We start from the raw sequence: 24,351 nt of genomic DNA, 5'->3' as shown, positions 1-24,351 counted from the left end.
CCGATTTATAAGTAAGATTCAACTTCTGACTGCTGTCATGAGCGTTTGCTCACAGACCGAGTAAAACAAAATATGAGTCTCAATGCAGCTGAAAGAGTAGGACTTTCTTTTGCCTTTTGAATCCAAGAAATTAGTGTGCCCCAGAATGCCGCTGTAAAGTCCAGAGTTCATGGTGACTTTCAAATTTATAGGATGACTTTCAAATTTATAGCTCACTGGTTAAGAGCTTAAGGTTTTAAGGGCACCTGGGTGGCTTAGGTGTCTGACTCTTGATCTTGGTCAGGCCATAATCTCGTGGTTTGTGAGATCAAGCCCCATGTCAAGCGCTGCACTGACAGCGTGGAGCCTACTTGGGATTCTCTCTCTCTCTGCCCCTCCCCTGCTCACTAGCTTGCACTCTCTCTCTTTCTCGAAATAAATATTTTTTAAAAAAGAGTTTAGGTTTTAGAATAGACAAATTTGGTTCCACCACTTTAATAGTTGTGTTAACAATGTTATTTAAGTCTTCAAAGCTTCAAGTTCCTCTTGTAAAAATAAGGCTAATAAAGCAATGACTAAATAAGATCATTTGCATAATAGTAATAATATCTAATATTTATTGAAGCTTCCATAAAATACTTTTCACAGTGCATAGCAGGGTAATGCTCAAAACAGAGCTGGTGTATAAGCCACCTACTCACGTATACTACAAGCACCACTAATGTTTGGAGCTCTTATTACAGTTGCCAACTCAAAGAGTAAAACAATAAATTTGTTCCTAATGTGAAAAGATAGCTAATGGACAAATGATTAGTCACCATTATAAGTACTTACTTTATTAGAAAACAGAGTAAACATGTAGAGTCCCAGATCAGAAAATAACTCTATGGCAAGGTCAGCTTTCTGCCCTGTGGAAGACCTTGTCTCTTCTCTAGAGGTTGCTATGATCCTTTCATTTTACTCCAAAGAAAGACTTTCACTTGGGGAATTCCTTTGTAGAGTTCCATGGTTTTATCCCAAATGCTCTTAGTCTGGAAAATTACTTTGTATTCTTATGTTTAATATTCTGAGTTTCTGTTAAAGATGGAATTTTTGCTGAGTTAAAGGATCACACAGTTCTTACAGGTCCCAGTTTGGCACCAAACTTTAATCTTTTGTGGCTTTGAGTTAGTCTTGGCAGAGCACTTCTAGAGTAGGAGGATTTTTAATGTGTTTTTTTTTTTTTTTAACAAGGCACTTTAAAGTGTTCATTTAGGCTCAGACCAAAGTAAACTGACCACTCTATTCCCATGAATTTTAGAGGGACAAGGGTTAGAATTCACAGGAAAATGTGGTAAGCAAATCTACTGAGAATTTAGTTGATATTGTGGGTTGATACTATAAAGCAGAAGGAAGACTATGGTGTTGCTAAAAGAAACTTTCTCACAAAGACTTTTTTTTTTAACTTTCCACTACGCTATGCTCCCATAATACTAGAGGTGTTTTGAATATGTAAATATACATGTTTACATAAACACACACACATACACACATACATATATACACTTTGTACCAATGCCAAAAGTTGAGTGATAAAAATTGATACTTTCCTAAATATGAAATCATAAAATGAACTTCCAGTATAAAAGAATAATTCTAAAATTTTTATTGAAAATGGCAGTGAAAATTTTAAAGTCTAACATGACAGTGAAGAACCATAATTTTCCAAACACTGTCAGCTGCTAATAGGTCCTACAGTGACTATATAGCATATTTGTCTTGCTAAGTAGACATTGATCTGAAGTAAGTGAAAGTAATATTTCCTCACAATACTTTTTTCTCTTCTACATAGCTTTTCTTATTATTTATTATGTCTGAAAACTATATATGATTTTGGAACTTTTCATCATCAGGAATATTTGAGATGGAAAACTGATATTCTGCTTTTAATTCTTGCTCATAAGTTGTGATGAATTTCCAATGAGACTTTTTTGTGAGAGAACTCATATCTCAAATATAGTTTAAAGGTTAAAAATTAAATATGTCTTATAATGGTAACATTGTTTATTATTATGATAAATTTTAGTATCCAATAATTCTATAAAGATTAAAAGAATAATACTACTTTATTTCTACTGTATTCTATCTTTTGAATCATGTAGTCATTATTTTTCAAAATCTTCTTAAATCTATCTAGCTAGGGTAGCTTTTCTACTATTAACACCCCAGTGAAGTTTCTTATTTTGTTAACTATTCTTTTTTATTGAGACATAATTGACATATAGCATTGTATAAATGTAAAGTGTTGATTTGATACATTTATGTGTTGCAATATGATTCCCACTATAGCATTAGCTAATACCTCCATCATATCACAAAATTATAATTTCATTTTGTGTTTAGAACATTTAAGATGTAGTGTCTTAAGTTTAATGACTCCAACTTGTTACATTCACTTATTAAGTATTTACTATAATCCTTAAAAAAAAAAGCTAATTATCCCATCTGGGCTTCAAATAAAGTGATTTTAATGAGTAAAAAAAAGTCTAGTCTCTTAGCAACCCTGAAGTACGTAATACAGTATCATTGACTATAATCACAATGCTGTGCATTAAATCTCAAGAATTTATTCATCTTCTAACTGCAAGTTTGCACTCTGTGACCATTATCTTCCTGATTACCCCACCTCCCAGCCACTGGAAACAACTATTCTATTCTGTTTCTAAGAATTCAGCTTTTTTGGGTTCCATTTTTTAGTGAGATATGTCCTTCTTTGTCTGACTTATCTCACTTAGCATAATGCCCTCAAAGCCAAATGGCAGGATTTCCTTCTTTGTCAGAGTTGAATAATATTCCATTTTATACATTTACCACATCTTCTTTAGGGATACTTAGATTGTCTCCATATCTTGGCTATTGTAAGTAATGCTGCAATAAACATGGGAGTACAGATATCTTTTCAATATACTGTTTTCATTTCCTTTGGATATATACCCAGAAGGAGAATGCTGGATCATTAGGTAGTTCTATTTTAATATTTTCAGGGAACTTCATAATGTTTTCCATAATGACTGAACCAATTTACATTCCTGCCCTTGTCTTGTTCTTGATCTTAGAGGAAAAGCTTTTAAACTGTGACCATTGAGTATGATGTTAGCTGTGGGCCTAACATACATGGATTTTATTATGTTGAAGTACATTTTCTTCTACATCCAATTTGTTGAGAGCTTTTATCATGAAAGAGGTTGAATTTTGTCTACTACTTTTTCTATTATGCATCTATTGAGCTGATCATATTATTTTTATCATTTGTTCTATTATTGTGATGTATCATACTTATTGATTGGGATATAATTAGCCATCCTTACATCCCACGGATGGATCCCATCTGATTATGGTATATGATCCTTTTGTTGTTGTTGTTTTATTGTTTTTTTAAACATTAATCAAAATGGCTAGCATTTATTAATCATTCATGTTATATCAGGTTGAGTGTTTAACATGGATTACTAGGGCTTATAAAAACCCTGGTATATGATCATTTTAATGTCCTGTTGAATTAGGTTTGCTAGTATTTTGTTGAGAATTTTCACATTTCTATTCAAAAAGGATATTGCCCTGTAGTTTTCTTTCTTGTCGTATCCTCATCTAGCTTTAGTATCAGGATAATGCTGTCGTGTAAAATGAGCTTGGAAGTGTTCCCTCCTATTTAATTTTTCGAAATAGTTTGAGAAGGATTAGTGTTACTTCTTCTTAAGTGTTTGGTAGAACTTACAGGGAAACCATCTGGTCCTGGGCTTTTCTTTGTTGGGACATTTTTGATTATTGATTCAGTCCCTTTGCTATTTAATTATTCAGTAGGTTATATTTTTTCTAGAAATTTATTCATTTCTTCTAAGTTATCCAGTTTGTTGGTGTTCAGTTATTCTTTATTTTATAATTGTTTCTTTTTATCTTTTGTATTTCTGTGGTGTCAGTTATAATATCTCCTCTTTCATTTCTGATTTTACACATTTTAATCTTCTTTTTTTTTCTTAGTATAGCTACTGTTTGTCAACCTTGTTTATCTTTTCAAGAAACCAGATTCTAGATTCTTTTGCCTTTGCTACTGTTTTTCCCATCTCAATTTCATTTATTTTCATTCTGATTTCTGTTATTTCCTTCCTTCTGCTAACTTTGGGTTTGGTTTATTCTTTTTCTAGTTCCTAATAGTGTATAGTTAGGTTGTTCATTTGAGATATTTCTTTTTCTTGTTTTTTTTTTTTCTTTTGAGAGAGAGAGAGAGCAGAGGAGGGACAGAGAGAAAGAGAATCCCAAGCAGGCTCCACGCCATCAGTGTAGAGCCTGACGTGGGGCTCAGTCCCACAACTGTGAGACTGTGACCTGATCTGAGACCCAAGAGTCAGATGCATAACCAAAGCAACCCAAGAATCCTGAGATCTTTCTTTTTCTTAATGTAGGCATTTATCACTTTAAACTTTTCTCGTAGAACTGCTTTTGCTGCATCTTATAAGTTTTGGTATATTGTGTTTCCATTTCATTTGTTTCAGGATATTTTTGGATTTCTCTTTTGATTTCTGCTTTGATCCATTTGTTGTTCAGGAGTATGTTGTTTAATTTACACACATTCATGAATTTTCTAGTTTTTCTCCATTATTAATTTCTAATTTTATACTATTGTCAGAAAAGATGCTTGTATCATTTCGGTTTTCTTAAATTTGTTAAGACTTGTTTTATGAGTGTACATATGATGTAACCTGGAAAATGTTTTATATGCACTTGAGAAGAATATGTATTCCACTGCTATTGTGTGGAATATAATGTAGATGTCTGTTAGGTCCATTAGATCTAAAGTTCCAGTCCGTTGTTTCAGTATTGATTTTCTGTCTGGATGATCTATCCATTGTTGAAAGTGAAGTATTAAAGCGTCCAACTATAATTGTGCCATTGTCTATTTTTCCCCTTACATTTATTAGTACTTAATATATTTAGGTGTTCCAGTGTTGAGTGCATAAATATTTACAGTTTTTATTCCCTCTTAATGAATTGACCCCTTTATCATTATATAATGATCTTCTTTATTGCTTGTTACAGTTTACGACTTAAAGTCTATTTTGTCTGATATAAGTATAGCCACCCCTAATTTCCAAATGCATGGAATATCCATTTTCATCCCTTCACTTTGAGCTTATGTGTGTCCTTAGAGGTGAAGTGAATCTCTTGTAGGCAGCATATAGTTTGGTCTTGTTTTTTCATTGTTTTTTCATTCAGCCACTCTGTGCCTTTTGATTAAAGAATTGAAAACATTTAAGTAATTATTAATGGGTACTTACTTCCTGATGCCATCTTTTTAATTGTTTTCTGGCAGTGTTGCAGTTCCTTTGTTCCTTTCTTCCTCTCTTTCTTCCTTCCTTTGTGAAGTAATGATTTTTCTGTAGTAGTGTGGTTTCATTGACTTCTCTTTGTCCTTCGTATACTTACTGTAGTTTTTTGCTTTGTGGTTACCGTGTGTTGCAATTAGGGAGGACCAACATAAAACATCTTCTGGATATAACAGTCTATTTGAAACAGATAGCAACTTTGATCACATACAAAAACCCCTGTCCCCAACATTTTATGTTTTAACATCATAATTTACCTCTTTTTATAATGTGTATCTAATAATTAATTATTACAGCTATAATTATTTTTAATACTTCTGACCTTAAATTTTACACTAGAGTTAAGTGATTAACAGACCATTGCATTACAGTATAGAGTATTCTGAATTTAACTATGTACATACTTTATCAGTATGTTTTATATTTTTATGTTAATTTTATATATTTGCTTCCTTTCATTTCAGTTTTAAGAATTCCTGTTAGCATGTCTTGTAAGGCAGATCTAGTAATGACAAATTCCGTCAGCTTTTGTTTGTCTGGGAAAATCTAACTCTCCTTCATTTTGGAAGAACAACTTTGCCAGCTCAAGTATTCTTGGTTGGCAGTTTTTTTCTCTTTCTGTACTTTGAATGTATTATCTTACTCCCTCCTTACCTGCAAGATTTCTGCTGAGAAATCCACTGATAGCCTTATGGGCATTCCCTTGTATGTGAAGAATTTGAATTTCTTCACCTCATGAACTTGGATGTCTAGATCTCTCCCTAGATTTGATAAGTTCTCAGTCATTACCTCTTAAATTTGCTTTCTGTCCCTTTATCCCTCTCTTCTCCTTATAGGGCTCTAATAAGACCTATATTATTTCTATTAATGATGTCCTATTATTCATATAGGCTTTCTTCACTCTTTTTCATTCGTTTTCTTTGTTCTCCTCTGACTGGTAATTTTATATGACCTACCTGTCTTCTACTTTATAGATTCTTTCTTCTGTTTGATACAGTGGTCTATTGATGCTTTCTATTGCATTTTTTTTTTTAATTTTATTCATTGTATTCTTCAGCTCCAGAATTTCTGTTTTTTGTTTTTATGATTTCTCTCACTGTTATACTTCTCATTTTGTTCAGGTATTGTTTTCCTGATTTTATTGAACTTTCTTTGTATTTTCTAATAATAGGTTACTTAGCTTACTTGAAACAACTATTTTGAATTCTTAATCAAGCAAATTGTAGCTCTCCATTTCTTTAGGAAATGGAAAATCATTGTGTTCCTTTGGTGGTATCATGTTTCCTTGATTTTTCATGCTCCTTAAAGTCTTGGAATACTATCTGTATATTTAAAGTAATAGTCACCTCCTCCTGTCCACTGACTGGCTTAGGGATAAAAATACCTCCATCAGCAGTATTAGAGATTCTGAGGCATTCTCAGGCCTTTTCAATGGATATGCCTGCTCCCCACTTCTTGTCCCCTTGGAAATTCCTAAGATTGTATGCCTTCTCTTGCAAAGCCAGATGCTGACAGCTTCTTGTTTGCTTGCTTTCCCTAGAATAGTGCTCAGTTTTGTGTGTTGTCTCCCAGTCCTACAGAGTCAGGCAAGCCTTTTATGCATGTATATGCTCATTAGCTGTCTGCAGAGACTTGTTTCCACTACCCCTGGGGTTGGTGGGTGTGGGTAAGTCATGCAGAATGTTGGGGTGTCCCTGGGCCACCTAAGGGGAGATCTGCAGGCAAGATGTCCCCAGCAGCTCATGAGTTGGCTTCCTGCCATGCAGTTAATAGAATCTGCATTCCTTTTTTTATGTTCCATTCCAAGCCCTGGATGTTGTTCTCCAAGCCACTCCCTGCCCTGCAGTTATGTAGCATGCCTCAGTATTGTGGATGGGGTAAAAAAGAAATAGGTATCTTTAGCAGCTTCCAACCCAGCTGAGAAAGTGACACTGTTTCTCTTACTTTCTTCAATCCATCCTATCTTAGAATTTTTTTGCTCTAACAGTGTGCTGGAACTTTTCCACTGGACCCTTGGACTTCCACAAAGGCACTCTTATATATGAATGATTGTCTAGATTGGTGTGCTTTGAAAAGAAGATTGTAGAAAGCTCCTATTTCATCTTTTTGATCCCTGTCTAACTCTGACTTTGCTTTTTTTTTTTTTTTAATAGTGATGTTACAATCACATTTTGTGTTAATTGATGTGGGTTGTTTGCTGAAAAGTGGCAAAATAAAACAAGTAGTTATGTAATTTTAAAAAGGACACTAGGTGTTAATTGAGTTGTAAACACTGTGTTTAGTGCTGTTCAGTAAGGATTAAATGACTTAGCCAAAATTATAGGTGTAGTGTGAATGGGGAATCCAGAATTTGAGTCTAGGCAGTTTGATTCTAGAACTATGCTTCTGAGTATGATAGCCTTTTGCCATATATAGCTACTTAAATTTGAATTAAATTATATAAATAGAAAATCATTTTTATCACTGCTATATTGCAAGTGCCCAATAGCTACACATGCCTACTGGCTACCATATTCTGTTTGAACAGTAAACAGAATATTCCCATTTTTGCAGAAAGTTCTATTAGATGGCACCACTCTAGAAGGAAAATTCTGAGCATCTATACTGTACCATGTCACCTGTGCTTTTATATACCATTGTCAAATTATTAAAGCAAATTTATTCTCAAAGATTTAATTTTTCCTTCTGTGCAGATAACCATTACAAGTATCTCTCTAGCTCGGCAATTTTCCTAATTATCAGTACCACATTTCCATCTGTATGCCAGGTATGTTCACTTGGACAGTCCAGTATCAACCCAAACGTATTTTTAAATTGAATATCACCTGTTCCCCAAAATCACCTCCCTCTATTGACTTGCCCATTTCCACCTTTGCTTCTCATTTATTTCAGATAATGAAGCTTAGTCATTGAATTTTTATTTTTTGTTCCTTCTTTATCCTTCTGTGAATCTATATCCTGTCAACCTTCCCTTAAAAATGTCTCTCAAATATGACTTTTCTACTGCTATGACACTGCACCATAATGAATGTACTTGAATCTTGTTTTTCCCCAAGTCCTTCCAGTCTACCCATGATATTAGATCAATAATACCAAATACCACATATATACAATGGAGTATTACTCGGCAATCAAAAAGAATGAAATCTTGCCATTTGCAACTACATGAATGGAACTGGAGGCTATTATGCTAAGCGAAATTAGTCAGAGAAAGGCAAATACCATATGACTTCACTGCTTTGAGGCATTTAAGATACAAAAAAGATGAACATAAGGGAAGGGATGCAAAAATAATATAAAAACAGGGAGGGGGACAAAACATAAGAGACACTTAAATATAGAGAACAAACAGAGGGTTGCTGGAGGGATTGTGGGAGGGGGGATGGACTAAATGGGTAAGGGGCATTAAGGAATCTACTCCTGGGGCGCCTGGGTGGCGCAGTCGGTTAAGCGTCCGACTTCAGCCAGGTCACGATCTCGCGGTCCGTGAGTTCGAGCCCCGCGTCAGGCTCTGGGCTGATGGCTCAGAGCCTGGAGCCTGCTTCTGATTCTGTGTCTCCCTCTCTCTCTGCCCCTCCCCCGTTCATGCTCTGTCTCTCTCTGTCCCAAAAATAAATAAACGTTGAAAAAAAAAAAATTTTAAAAAAAGGAATCTACTCCTGAAATCACTGTTGCACTATATGTTAACTAACTTGGATGTAAATTTAAAAATTAATTAATTAATTTTTTAAAGAGTAATACCAAATACCAGTGGCTGTGTCCCTCTCATTGTCAGAAAATTATATTTGCCCTTAAAAATTGATTAAATGCCTTCTACAATCTTATCTACCTTATCTGTTTATCCATTTGTGCATAAACTGTTCATTCTAACCAGACTGGTCTGATTCCTGTGTTGTTACATAATTCACCTTTGCAATCCTAAAATATTCTTGTTCCTCCTCCACACATCTTCACTTATTGAAATCTTAACCATACTTTAAGGACTAACCACAGGGCCCTTCTTATCCATGGAGTGAAACCATTTTAAGTCATAATGTTCTTTTCACTTGCTAGAGTAGTCACTCTATGTACTAGTCATCATATAAGCTCCTGTCTTACTAGGTGGATTAGGGTTCTTCAGAGTAACAGAACCAATAGGTTATATATATCCCATTGGGTTTATCTGCATATATAGGCATCTGTATATCTGGCTGTGTGTGTGTGTGTGTGTGTGTGTGTGTGTGTGGAGAGAGAGAGATTGATTTTAAGGCATTGACTTACATAAGTATGGTGACTGGCAAGTCTGAAATCCTCAGAGCAGGCTAGAAGGATGGAAATTCTAGGAAGAAGTTGATGTTTTGAGACTGAAGGCCATCTAAAGCCAGAATTTTTTCCTCTTCAGAAGACCTCAGCCTTTTCTCTTAATTCCTCTAACTGATTAGATGAAGACTACCTACATTATGAAGGGTGATCTGCTTTACTAAGACTCTACTAATTTAAGTGTTAATTACATCTAAAAAGTACTTTCACAAAAACAGTTAGATGTGTATTTAATCAAACAACTAGATGCCATTGCCTAGCCAAATTGATACATAAAATCAACCATCTCTTTGGATTTACATATTTTTAGAGCTCTTAACTCTACAGTCCAGCTAGACATATGGAGGGGGAAAAGGAACAGCATTTGAGAAATTGCAGTATATAAATATTACAGGATATGAAAACAGTTGGAGGGGTACCTGGGTGGCTCAGTCGGTTGAGCAGCCGACTTCGGCTCAGGTCATGATCTCGCAGTCCGTGAGTTCGAGCCCCGCATCGGGCTCTGTGCTGACAGCTCGGAGCCTGGAACCTGTTTCGGATTCTGTGTCTCCCTCTCTCTGACCCTCCCCCGTTCATGCTCTGTCTCTCTCTGTCTCAAAAATAAATAAATGTTAAAAAAAAATTAAAAAAAAAAAACAGTTGGAGCTTGTGAAGAGTATAAAACACTCCTCCATTTCAGAAAGAAGAGCATTATGAAGAAAAAGGAAACAAAAAAAATTTTCTGAAATTTGTTCATATACAATAATCTCCCTACTGATACTTTCTACTACTAGTAGTATGTTCCTTTCAGTGTTTCTATAAAGTTCATATCTTCTTTTATCTAATCAGAAATCCTGTGTTTTCCATCCAACCGGTCTCTTTTAGCTATGCATCAGATTATTCTAATCCAGCCTGCTTAATTAAGTGCCACTCAGAAAATTTATTTCAATAGTGATATGTTGTCATATGACTTTCCCTCTTGGCATATGAAGTCAGAATTTTTTTTAAAAGCAAGATCCCTTGTAAACAAAATATTTCTTTCTAATTTTATATTTCTTTGTATCCTCTGTATTACTTGATATGATAACCTCTGCATAGTTATTAATCAGTAAGGATTGGCTGACTGACAGGTTCTGCTTTGGCTACATAAGGTGTTCTGAGTTCTATTCTCACATTACCTGTTGATTTTTGAACATTACTACTTGATTATCTCATCAGTATTTCACACCTTACATGTTTCAAACCAATCCCCTGTTCCTTTTGAAACATTGGATGATACGGAGGAACAAAAGGACAGCCATCATGACCATCCTATATCTTCCCATATAATGATGACCTCCACACTGTCCTGTTATTTTCTTTCATCTTGTATTCCTTTGCCTCAGTGAACTTTTTCTCTCTACCATATAAATCATACTCTCTGTGCCTGGGATACTCTTCTTGATCTCTATATGGCAACTTCCTTCTTGTAATTCACCTTAAACATTATCTTCTATAAGAGGCTTTCTCTGACTAGACAGTATATCTACTACATTATTCTTTACGATATTGCCCTGTTTTAATTCTATGGCTAAAACTTACCAGTATGTCATTTTTTAAAATGTACTCCACGCAGGGCACCTGGGTGGCTCAGTCGGTTAAGCGTCCAACTTCAGCTCAGGTCATGAGCTCAAGGTCTATAAGTTTGAGCCCTGCGTCAGGCTCTGTGCTGTCAGTTCAGAGCCCGGAACTTGCTTTGGATTCTGTGTCTCCCTCTCTCTCTCTGCTCCTCCCCAATTCACGCTCTGTCTCTATCAAAAAAATGAATAAACATTAAAAAACTTTTTTTTCATAAATAAATAAAACCCACTACATGCGATTCTGATACCAGAGGTCCTTTGTTCACACTTTAAAACCTTGCTGTGGATAGTAGATAAGAACAATGTGTTACCATCACAGTGCATTTTTAACTTTATTTTTATATTCTTAGTTTTAACAGAAAGAAAACTTCCTCTAGAGAATTAGTGGCTTCTATTTACCAAGACTTTTTGTTAAATACTTTAGAGTTGTGCTTCTCCAAATTTTACATGCACACAAACCACTTGGAGAATCTTGTTAAAATATTCAGTAGTTCTAGAGTGGGATCCAAATTCTGCATTTCTGGAATGGATTTTATTTTTTTTAATGTTTTATTTATTTTTGAGAGAGAGAGAGAGAGAACGAGCAGGGAAGGGGCAGAGAGAGAAGGGGACAGAGGGTCCAAAGAGGGCTCTATGCCAACAGCAGAGAGCCCGACATGGGGCTCAAACTCACAAATTGTGAGATCATGACCTGAGTGAAGTTAGTCATTCAACTGACTGAGCCACCTTGACACCCTCTGGAATGCATTTTATTTATTTTTTTTTTAATTTTTTTTTTCAATGTTTATTTATTTTTGGGGGGGGACAGAGAGAGACAGAGCATGAGTGGGGGAGGGGCAGAGAGAGAGGGAAACACAGAATCAGAAACAGGCTCCAGGCTCTGAGCCATCAGCCCAGAGCCTGACACGGGGCTCGAACTCACGGACCGCGAGATCGTGACCTGGCTGAAGTCGGACGCTTAACCAACTGCGCCACCCAGGCGCCCCTAGAATGGATTTTAAAAAGTATGATTCAGTACAGCCATTGTAGAAAACAATATGGAAGTTTCTCAAAATATTAAAAACAGAACTACCATATGATCCAGCTGTTACCTTTCTGGGTATATATCAGAAGGAAGTCAAATCACTATCTTGACATATCTCTACCCCCATGTTCATTGCAACATTATTTACAAAAGCCAAGAAATGGAAGCAACCTAAAGGTCCATCAACAGATGAATGAATAAAGAAAATGTGGTGTGTATTCACACACACATACACACACACACACACATACACACATGATGGAATATTATTCAGCCATAAAAAAGGAAGTCCTCACAAAAGGAAAAACCAATTTATGATGAGTCTTGAAGGAACTATGTAGATGAAATAAGTCAGACAGAGAAAGACAAATATTGTGTGATCTCATATGTGGAATCTAAAAAAAATATTAATTGCTTTTCTACCCACTAACAATCAGGAAAGAAAATTAAGAAAACAATTCCATTATAATATTATCATAAAATACTTGGAAATAAACTTAGTCAAGGAAAGAAGACAGAAATGAATGAAAAGGCATTCTATGTTCATGGACTGGAAGACTTATAATATTATTAATATGACTGAAAGTGATCTACAGATCTAAGAGGACTGAAAGTATTACTGAAAGTGATCTACAGATTCATGTAACCCATATGAAAATCCCAATAACATTTTTTTGCATAAATAGGAAAACCCATCCTAAAAATCCTATAGAGTTTTAATAGCAAATAAAAAAACAATCTTTAAAAAGATAGCAAATAGCAAAAATAGCAAATAGCTGAACAATAGCAAAACAGTAGCAAAATGGCAAAGAGCAAAGATAATCTTGAAAATAGCAAAAACAATCTTGAAAAAGAACAAATTTGGAAGAGTCACATTTCCTGATTTCAAAATATATTACACAGCTATAGTAATCAAAAGAATGTAGAACTAGCATAAAGACATATAGACCAATGGAATAAAGTAGCCCCAAAATAAGCTCTCACATATATGATAAAATGATATTCAACAAGGATGTCAAGACCATTCAGTGGAGAAAAACAGTGTTTTCAATAAATGGTGCTGGCAAAACTTGATATCTACATATAAAAGAATGAAGCTAGACCCTTTATTTTACAACATGTGGAAATATTAACTCAAAATGGATTAAAGATCTAAATGTAAGTGCTAAAACTATCAAACCTTTAGGAAAAAAAAAAAAAAAACAGAGAAAAGCTTTATGACATTGGATTTGGTAATAATGTCTTGACTATGATACCAAAGCCCAGGCAATAAAAAGCAAAAATACATAAATTTAACATCATCAAAATAAAAAACTTTTGTGCATCAAAGGCTACAATTACAAGACTGAAAAGACAACCCACAGAATGGGAGAGAGTATTTGCAAATCCTATAATCTGATAATGATTTAATATCCAGAATACATAAGGAACTACAAGTTAAGTATTAAAAAAAATGTTTAATGGGCAGTGACTTAAATACACATTTCTTCAAAGAAGACATACAAATGGCTAATGAATACATTAAAAGATGCTTAATTTCAGTAGTCATTAGGGAAATGCAAATCAAAACCATAATGAGACCACTTTATACCTGTCAGGATTACTATTATCAATAAACTAGAAAATAAAAGTATTGGTGAAGATATGGAGAAACTGGAACTTTTGTGCTTTGCTGGTAGGAATGTAAAATGGTACAGCTACTGTGAAAAGCAATATGGCAGTTCCTCAAAAAGGTAAACAGAATTGACATATGATCCACTATATCCACTTCAATTCCAAAAGAATTGAAAGAGGGCTCCAATATTCGTATACCAATGTTCATAGTAGCACTGTTCACAGTCACTAATAGGTGGAAACAATCCAAATGTCCATCAACAAATGAATGGGTAAACAAACTGTGGTATATGTACATATATACTATGCCTTAAAAAGGAAAGAAACTTTGGGGCACCTGGCTGGCTCATTCAGTTAAGCGTCCAACTTCGTTTCGGCTCAGGTCATGAGCTCTCAGTTCATGAGATCAAGCCCCATGTTAGGCTCTACAGCTGCAGTGTGGAACCTGCTTGAGATTCTCTCTCTCCCTCTCTCTCAAAATAAATAAATAAACTTAAAAAAAAAGGAATGAAACATTGATACATGACATATCATGGATGAAACTTGAAAACATGCTGAATGAAATAAGCCTGACACAAAGGGAAAAATATTGGTACCATTCTACTTATCTGAGATGCCTAGAATAGGCAACTTCATAGAGACAGAAAGCAGAATGGTGGTGACTAGGGACTGGAGAAAAGAAAAAGTGGAAAGTTTTTTAATGGGTACAGAGTTTCAGTTTGGCATTATAAAAAATTTCTGTACTGGTGATGCTTGCACATTGTGTATGTATTTAATGCCACCGAATGGTAACTTAAACATGGTTAAAATATCAAGTTTTATGTATATTCTGCCATAATTTAAAAAAATTAATTCCGCATGTCTAGTAAAGCCCCACGTGTTGCAGATGCTACTGGTCTTGGGACCACACTGAGCAGCAAGGACATAGTATAGAGAAAAAAGTGGAGGGGGGCATGTGAGTTCTTCAGGAGAAGGGAACATGTTTTTAGTTCTATAAACTAGCAGCTGATACATAATGCAATCTTAATACCTTTTTCAAGGAATTTATGAAGGAGTAAGTAAAGAAATACAAACTAATAGGGTAACTAATAATTGTAATATAAGAATGTGTCAGTGGGGTGCCTGGGTGGGTCAGTCGGTTAAGCGTCCGACTTCAGCTCAGGTCACAATCTCGCGTCCGTGAGTTCGAGCCCCGCGTCAGGCTCCAGGCTGATGACTCAGAGCCTGGAGCCTGCTTCCGATTCTGTGTCTCCCTCTCTCTCTGCCCCTCCCCCGTTCATGCTCTGTCTCTGTCTCAAAAATAAATAAACGTAAAAAAATTTTTTTTTTTTTAAAATAAGAATGTGTCAGTGAACATGATACAGATTTGAGAAAAGCGCAAAAGAAAAAGACACTACATCTTTAAAAAGTATTTCTTTGGCTCAGTGGGGGTGTTTTTTGCTCACTTTGTTTCCCATGTGCAGTATGGCATGAAGAACATTGTGTGCTTTACCTGGAAAGTCACCATTGTCATAATCAGATATTACAGCATGATCAGAAAATAAGCTTAGTAAAGCACAGTTTAAGAGTACACTTAGGTATTTGCTGAGGAGAGAAACCACACACAATTTTGGTTTAAATGAACAGATCATGTACTCACTGAGGTAAGCCCAAATTGTTTTGATTTCTTTTTATGAATTTGTAAGGTTTTTAGTATAGCTGTTAATTTCTGTAAAATTCAAATGATTGGTAGAATCTATTTTATTATTTCCCTTACATATATGTCAAATAACTGGAGATAATGTAAAGTCAAGTATGGCAGTTGTAAATATTTCTTATGTGAAATTATGACCATTTATTTATGAAAAAGGAAAAGTATGCCAATGTATTCATATCATGCTTTATTTATCAGCCACTAAAAATTGACTCATTGAGCCTTATTCCTTCATGGAGAAGCTTACTATTAAAAACGGTACTGTTTTTTTGTTTGCTTTTTTCAGACACTTGGGTAATATTTCATTAATTAGTAACTCTACTCTACAATTTAAATCCATACTATTTATAATTATATCAATATAGGTAATATGGTATATTTCCTAACAAGTAAGATTCAGTCAAAATATCTCTACATTTGCAATGAAATGAAAATTTATGTACATAATTCCAATCTTAAAACAGGCTAAGATTCTGAAATGTCATCCCAAGGAAGTATACATTATCCTTAATATAATTTTAATGATGAATGGGTTTTCAAAATATTCTAATTTTTTGATAACTGTACATGAGAGAAGCTCTGACTTGCTTATATTTGGTAAATTAGATACTGTATTCCTTCAAACTGGTGGCTAATAATTCCTTCAAACTGGTGCCTAGCTGGCTCAGTTGGTTAAGAGGCAGACTTTAGCCCAGGTTATGATCTCACGATTCATGAGTTTGAGCCCTGCATCCGGCTCTGTGCTGACAGCTCAGAGCCTGGAGCCTGCTTTGGCATCTGTGTCTCCTTCTCTGTCTCTGCCCCTGCCCTGGCTTGCACACGCTCTCTCTCCCTCCCTCCCATTCTCTCTCTCTCTCTGTCTCTCTGTCTCTCTCTCTCTCTCTCTCTCTCTCTCTCTCTCTCTCTCAAAGATAAATAAACATTAAAAACAAATTTCAAACTGCTGGCTAACAGAAACTGTTGCCTCAACTTTTTAAAAAATGTTTATTTATTTTGAGAGAAAGAGTGCTAGTGGGGGAGGAGCAGAGAGAGAGAGGGAGAGAGAGAATCCCAGCCAAGCTCCATGCAGTCAGCAGAGCCCAACACGGGGCTCCATCTCATGAAATGTGAGACCATGACCTGAGCAGAAATCCAGAGTCGGTTGCTTAACTGACTGAGCCATTCAGGTGCTCCCTGTTGCATCAACTTTTTATAGAGAAAACTAAACATGAGATACATTTAAAAGTGTCATGAATTACAATCAAATCAGTGGCAGTGTAGGAATACAATCCAGTGTCCTGAAAAAACATGCATTGTGCACAGGATCTGGCTTTCCTTTTATTTCATTTCTAGAATTTTTATTAGCTTCAAATCTAAGCTGAGAATAAAGCAACAAAACTGTAAATTCAATGATAAAATCTGAATAAATGAGCTACCTAACCAGATACTTCAATTAGGGTGCAGAGTGGGATGGCAGGGTGAAACTCAGCATCATACTTTTTCAGAAGCTGTTAGGGATGTAAAGAATGCATGGTCATGATATATTTATTAATATTTCAGAAGAATTAAATTGTGAAAAGATGGCAAATTCTGAAAGAGCTGAAGAGATGCAAGAAAATTATCTGAGAAACGGGTAAGCTTTGTCTAGATTCTACTGAAAGCCTTCTGCAATTTCAGATATGCTTTATCCTTTTCAAAGCTATAGCAGAAATGTTTGTAATTTTTTCCAAAAATAGCAGTGCTGTTTTTGTGCTGGAATTCAACATAATCAGTGAATTTCTTGTAGCTTACCAGTACAAGAGAAGAAATACCTGAATATTTTCAATTCCGTTCTCTAGGGATCCTTCAGTCCATGTGGTACATTTAATGCAGGAAAATACTGGATTCTGATTATTTTTTTCACTGAATAGATGTCTGTGTGTTTATGTATATTTGTATGTTAGAAAAATTTCCTATACCTATAATCCATTAATTTACAGATTTAAAATTGAAATAGCTTAAAGTCTATTTGTTTCACTTTTATTATAATAATGGCCTTACATTTAGACGTATAAGCTGTAAAAGTCAAGAGGACCTCTTTTGATAGCTTGTTTCCTTAATGCAGGGCTACAAATAGCCAGAAAGGCAGTTCCCACCATATCTGCTCATGTACTATTTTCTGCTTTAAATTCTGGTAGAAAAGAGACTTTCAAAAGACTACCCAAACCCTCCTTCAGAGGCTTTTCATGAAGGTCAATGAAAGACAGAAATACTTCCCTGAAACAAATTTCAAAACAGAGCTTACTGAGTCTTAGCTAAAATCAGCATTTGTTGGGGGGATGTGGGGAGTTCATGGCTGGATCAGTCAAGAGGAGCATGCCACTCTTGATCTCAGAGTCATGAGTTTGAACCCCATGTTGGAGGTAGAGATTACTTAAATAATAAAATAAAAAACTTTCAAATCAGCATTTGAGGTAAAGGAAGGGCTTTACAATCTTAAAGCACTTGTTGTCATCTGTGAAACATCTCAGAACAAAATGGCCCAGTATTTAAATGAATTTTTAACCTCAGAGGGAATAAAATTAAGTGACTTGACATTTATCAAAGTTGATGGAGCTATGTTACAAAGCTGGAGGGGAGAGTCAAAAGTTCATCCTTCTGTGATGTCTTTTTTTGAAAACTTAATGTTGCCTTCCAGTCTTCCTTTAATGTATAAGAATGTTGTATGTGTATGTGTCTTTAATTGACAGATTTCTGTGAAAGCAATGAATAAAACCTATAGTTTTCATCTGGACTTGAAATGTGAGCTAAGAAAGGAAATTTTCAGTGGGGGACAAAATTCATGTTATACTTATTTAATGCATACTTAATAGTACTTCTTTCATTAAAAGTTTACATTTCCTCTTGTTACAAATCTTAAAAATTCCAATCTACCACCTTATACCCATTAAGATGTATGCTATTAAAAACAATAATTAAAAAACAAAATATAACATAGCAAGTATTGGTGAGGATGTAGAAAATCCTTGTGTATGGTTGATAGGAATATAAAATAGTGCAGCTGCTATGGAAAACAGTATGATGGTTCCTCAAAAAATTAAAAATAATCATGTGATCCAGCAATTTTGATCTTAGTTATTTACCCAAAAGAATTGAAAGTGGGGATTTGAAAAGATATTTGTATACCCATATTCATAGCAGCATTATTCATAGTAGGCAAAGAGTAGAAGCACTCTGAAAGTGTTCATTGACTGATGAGTGGATGGATGGATAAATAAAATATGTTATATACATGCAATGGAATAGTAATCAGCCTTAAAAAGGAGAAAAATTCTGACATGTGCTGCAACATAGATAAACATTGAAGGTATTTAACCCTACAGAATAGGGTGAATAAACCCTACAGAAAAGAACAAGATACTATATAGTCCTACTTACATGAGGCACCTAAGGTAGTCAGATTCATAGAGAGAGAAAATAGAATGGTAGTTGCCAGAAGCTAGGGCCAAGAGAGAAGAAGGGGAATTACTGTTTAATGGGTATAGAGTCAGTTTTTCAAGGTAAAATTTCTGTGGATGGATGGTGGTGATGGGAGCACCATATGAATGTACTTAACCAACCGCAATTAAAAAATTTCTATTCCAGAGGTTTGCCTTCAGTTGTTATCCTAAATAATGTAGACATAGCCAGTGACAACTTAGTTTTCCCATTGATTATGATAAAAATCTTGTACTGTATATCCTTAAGCGTGTTTTTAAAATTTCATTGTTGATGTGGATTTGCTATCAAGAATGAGATTTGATAGTTAGGAACAATTTTAATTGGAAAAATCTGCAGTTATATTTACATTGTAACCTTTCCATCTTCAACATTTATTTTCCAGAAAACTACAAGAACTCCCCAAAGTAAGAAAACAAATTGTTGGACCTATTGAGATAGTAAGTGAAATCAGTTAAAAAGTACATATATCATACAATTTTAGGGAATTGTCAGTAATGCTTAAAATGATTGATAGTTCACATCTATTGTGGGGGGAAGAAGGGGAATTTTATAAGTAATTACAATATTACCTCTCATAGGAAAAAATATAATTAACCCAACGTTTCCATAATAAGGGATAAGAAAAAAAGCACAATATTTACACAATGATCCCAATTTTGCAAAAAAAAAAAAAAGTGTGTGCTTGTGTGTATGATGCATACATTGATAAAAGTCGCTTGGTTATTTTCAAAGTGTATAAATTCTTTTAAATAAAAAATAATTATGTAAATATTTTATAAAACATATACCTAAAAACAGTATGTTAGCATATGTCTTTAGGATTATGTTCAAGGACCATTTTCAGAAATGTGTTCCCAAAACAATTCCTCTACCTACTCTAATCTGTATGTCATTCTGGCTATCAGTGTCATTAGAAATTCACACAAAACAGTACCTGCTTTTTCAAGAGTCAAATTCTAAAAAACCTGGGAAGTAGCAGAACATGACAAACTTTATCAAAGACATAACACACTGTTATGGAGGAAGGTGGATAAACAGATGCCCTCTTATCATCTGTAGTACCAAGTACAATGCTGTGGCAGTTACTCCATAAATATTAATTAGCTATCATATGAATAAATGGTAATACATTAAATTTTTTCAGTCTCCACTCATAAAATATGTACTAAGTTCCTCTTGCTGTTGTACAAATCTAATTTCATTTCAATACCACTATACATTTTATCTTGACCTCTCAGTAAGATAAATAATCCATATTTTCAAGTTTTGTTCATGTTTTTGTTTTGGAATAGCATTGTTGGGATCTGCTATAGAATAGAATATAAAGCATTCAGTATTTGGCTTTCAATGATTTCTTTCTTCTTTTTTTCAGTTATCTTTTTCTTATTCCAATAGACTTACAAATTATTATTATAAATAAGTTTATAGAATAGATACTGCCCCAGCTAGAAAAAAAATCAAAGGAATTTAAAATAAGAATGAAAAATATAATTTATTATATTTGGTGAACTAATTTTTACCACATGGTTACCATTCACTGCACTTACTTTTATCATTGCTATGATGTTGATAAACCTAAAGAATTGAAAGTTTGAAGTTCACCTGTCCATAAGCCAAGATATTGTCATTGCAGTGTTTCAAAATATATTAATTTATTTTAGAATCAACCAAATGGAAGGAAGTTTCTGATTCATACCCACATCTATCTGACCTGTGTCACAGATGCATAATTTGTACAGATTTTGCTACTTTATTTTTTTAATTTTTAAAAAATCTTTTAAATGTTTATTTTAGAGATAGACAGAGCTACTTTATAGCAACTTCTTCAACAACCAGCAACAACTTCTTCAAAATACATTGTAAATCGCTAATATCAGGGATCCTTTTTTTAATTTTATATATAAAATACTTTTCCATGATTTTATACATTTATTGAGTCTCTTAATTTATGAAATAACATTTACTTGATGGCAAAAACTGTAGGTTGGTTTTATTTTTGTTTTTTACAGCTGTAATGCTACTATGTTTTGTTTTCCTCAGTTTCGCTTTGCTGACAGACTGGACATCACACTCATGATCCTGGGATTACTGGCATCACTGGTAAACGGAGCCTGTCTTCCTGTAATGTCACTGATTTTAGGAGAAATGAGTGATAACCTTATTAGTGGATGTCTAGTCAAAACCAATACAAGTGAGCACAGTATTTACTTTTCTATGTTTCTGGGGACTCAAAAGCATTAAATAAAACAAACAGAGAGCTCATAATACAGATTTGTATATTGTCAAACAATATCTACATGATAAGTATATAAGTCCTTTATTCTTCCATATTGCCAGGGACTAAAGAACCAAAGTCTGTATTAGTATTTGTCAAAGAAACAGAACCAAAAGGATGTGAGTGCATGTGTATATATTTATAGAGAGAAAGAGAAAGAAATTTTTGTTAAGGAATTGGCTCATGCCATTATGGAAGCTGATATATACAAAATCTGCCAGGTGGGCCAGCAGGCTGAAGTCCCAGAAGAGAACCATTGTTGCAGTTCAAGTCCAAAAGCCATTTCCGTTCATAGTATATAAAAATCATCTGAGGGGCACCTGGGTGATTCAGTTGGTTGAGCGCCCAACTCTGGATTTCGGCTTAGGCCATGATCCCAGGGTCATGGGATCGAGCCCCAAGTCAGGCTTTGTGCTGAGCGTGGAGCCTGCTTGAGATTCTCTGTCTCTCTCCCTCTGCCCCTCTCCCTCACTTGCTTTCTCTCTCAAAAAAAAAAAAATCATCTGAGACTGAGTGTACCTCAACTTGTCTCTCCAGGAAATTAAATAATTTCCTATCAAAAGTGATCATTGTATCGTGATTTAATCAAAGGCTTGAGCCATTTCAGGGCACTTATTTATAATACACACTTTATTATTTTTTTAATGTTTATTTATTTTCGAGAGAGAGAGAGAGAGGAGAGAGAGCATGAGCAGGCGACAGGCAGAAAGAGCCAGAGACATGGAATCTGAAGCAAGCTCCAGGCTTTGAGCTGTCAGCACAGAGCCTGACAGGGGGCTCAAACTCACCAGCCATGAAATCATGACCTCAGGTGAAGTCAGACGCTTAACTGACTGAGCCACCCAGGAACCCCCATAATACACACTTTAAAAAGAAGAAATCAAAAGTGACAAAATCTCTCAGATAACTGCTTCGAGTTTCATTAATAGTATATAGACATGCATGGGATTGTAGAACATAATGCAGCAAGGAAGCCAAAATGAGCATGCAGAAAATTACGGTACTAGAGACAAATACCCTGAATAAAGATAGGAGGGAAATCTAATAATCAGGCATAGGGGAAAAGGTGTTTTTATATTTCCCATAGTTATAGATGTCTTTCATGTATCATTATCTTTGTAGTATCCTATTTCAGGGTCGTGTTCTTCAAGGTAACATTCTTTAGAGGTAAATCCAGTAATTTTATGCACTGACATAGTAGCCATAGCTTTTTTTTTTATCTGAAGGATATTAAAAATATTAGTAATTCCCTGATTTTATGTTTTCCACAAATTATACAATAAGAAGCATCCTTGTAGCTGTTTATTATAACTGAGATAAATGTGTCATTAAAACTTGGACTGTCTTTTAGACATAAGCCTAGCTTTATATACTGTACTCCCCCTCTCTGTCCTATTTAAATTTAAATACTAACATATATCCTCTTGTTTTCCACCTAAAGGCTAATCTTTTAAGTGTCCTAGTCTTGTTTGAGCAGGATAAAGCCATTGCTTCCACTTCTTTGTCTTTTCATGTGATGATCTCCTGTCTACACAATTAATTTTTAGTATTTTAATGATAGAAGCTAAATTAAGGATGCTATTCTGTTTGTTAAACAAATGAAGCCACCAATTCACTGAGTAAATATTTATTGACTGCCAACTGTGTCTCTCTCCAAATGAATGAGTGAAGGAAAGAAGGAGGGAAGGAACAATCTAGCAACCTAAGCCAATATGCTTAGGAATATTCATTTTGTTAGAGCTCCTCTATAATTGATTCTCTTACCAGCTTTAGACAGGATGGGCAGAACATAACTGCTGATATTGCTTTGAATTTTGACTTTTGATTTTGGTTAGGCCTTCTCCAGGTTTTTTAAATTTCATTGTGTTGTTTGTCAAATGTGGTGAACATTTACCAAACCATACCAAAAGAGGTTTGGTAAAGGTTTAGATAAATACATGGATACTATTGGTACAACATATTATTAAAGAGAAGTGAGGACATTAAATTATATACCTTCAACTTAACATTGATTTTCTGGAGAAATGTAGAAGAGGATTATTTGCTCCAACAAATGAAAATATGAATAATAACTGTCACTGATCAAGGCCCATTTTTGTGCCAGCACTTAACTTTTGCACATGCTACCTCTATTACTATAATCTCCAAAATGAGAATATGCCATTTTTATGTGATTTTAGGTACCATTTTTACAAACAATGTTTATTCTCTTAATTAGCTCAGTTAATTTCATTAAAACTTTCCACTAGAGTTTAGTACTTCTGTATTAATTCTTATATGTGGAATAAATTGCTTTAAAATGTTTTCTTACCATAATTCCATAAATGGAATAAGGAAAAGATTATTGTTCGCATATAAAGATCATAGACATTATCATATGTGATGATGGTGCAGTTATGTAAAAGATGAACAGATGAGATGTCTAGAATTCATTTCAAATGTTTATTGAAAAAGTTTTAAGAAAGAAAATTATGATAGTGGATAGTGGATACTGACCACTGTTTTGTGCTGTTTGTGAAATCACAACCTTGATATAATAATTAATGTATGGTGTATTTTTTACCAGAAGATGTATAGAAAAGTGTACATGTAGGGGCGCCTGGGTGGCGCAGCCGGTTAAACGTCCGACTTCAGCCAGGTCACGATCTCGCGGTCCGTGAGTTCGAGCCCCGCGTCAGGCTCTGGGCTGACAGCTCAGAGCCTGGAGCCTGTTTCCGATTCTGTGTCCCCCTCTCTCTCTGCCCCTCCCCCATTCATGCTCTGTCTCTCTCTGTCCCAAAAATAAATAAACGTTGAAAAAAAAAAAATTAAAAAAAAAGAAAAGTGTACATGTAGAGGCGCCTGGGTGGCTCAATATTTTGGGCATCTGACTTTTGATTTCAGCTCAGGTCATGATTTCATGGTCATGGAATCGAGCCCTGTGTTGTGAATCCCGTGGGATTCTCTCACTGTCCCTCCTCTGCTCATTTTCCCTTCTCTGTCTCTCTCTCTCTCTCTCTCTCTCTCTCTCTCTCTCAAATAAATAAACTTTAAAAAAACTCTTAGAAGAG

General features: G+C 34.9%; 1 protein-coding gene across 1 annotated transcript in view; it reads left to right on the top strand.

Annotated features, from left to right (window-relative positions):
- The window catches only part of ABCB5 (ATP binding cassette subfamily B member 5), a 137,352-nt gene that overhangs the window by 7,345 nt on the left and 105,656 nt on the right, over nucleotides 1-24,351 (top strand). Inside the window, exons 2-4 of the mRNA XM_025930030.2 lie at nucleotides 17,107-17,179; nucleotides 19,409-19,463; nucleotides 21,067-21,217. Coding sequence (XP_025785815.2) covers nucleotides 17,127-17,179; nucleotides 19,409-19,463; nucleotides 21,067-21,217 — 259 coding nt within the window. The 5' untranslated portion in view covers nucleotides 17,107-17,126. The remainder of the gene's footprint in view (nucleotides 1-17,106; nucleotides 17,180-19,408; nucleotides 19,464-21,066; nucleotides 21,218-24,351) is intronic.

The sequence above is a fragment of the Puma concolor genome, chromosome A2 (genome assembly GCF_028749965.1).
Source record: "Puma concolor isolate L17-30 chromosome A2, mPumCon1.1.hap2, whole genome shotgun sequence".
Lineage (NCBI taxonomy): Eukaryota > Metazoa > Chordata > Mammalia > Carnivora > Felidae > Puma > Puma concolor.
Note: the sequence above shows the minus strand (reverse complement) of the source record. Positions and strands in the feature narration are given on the sequence as shown.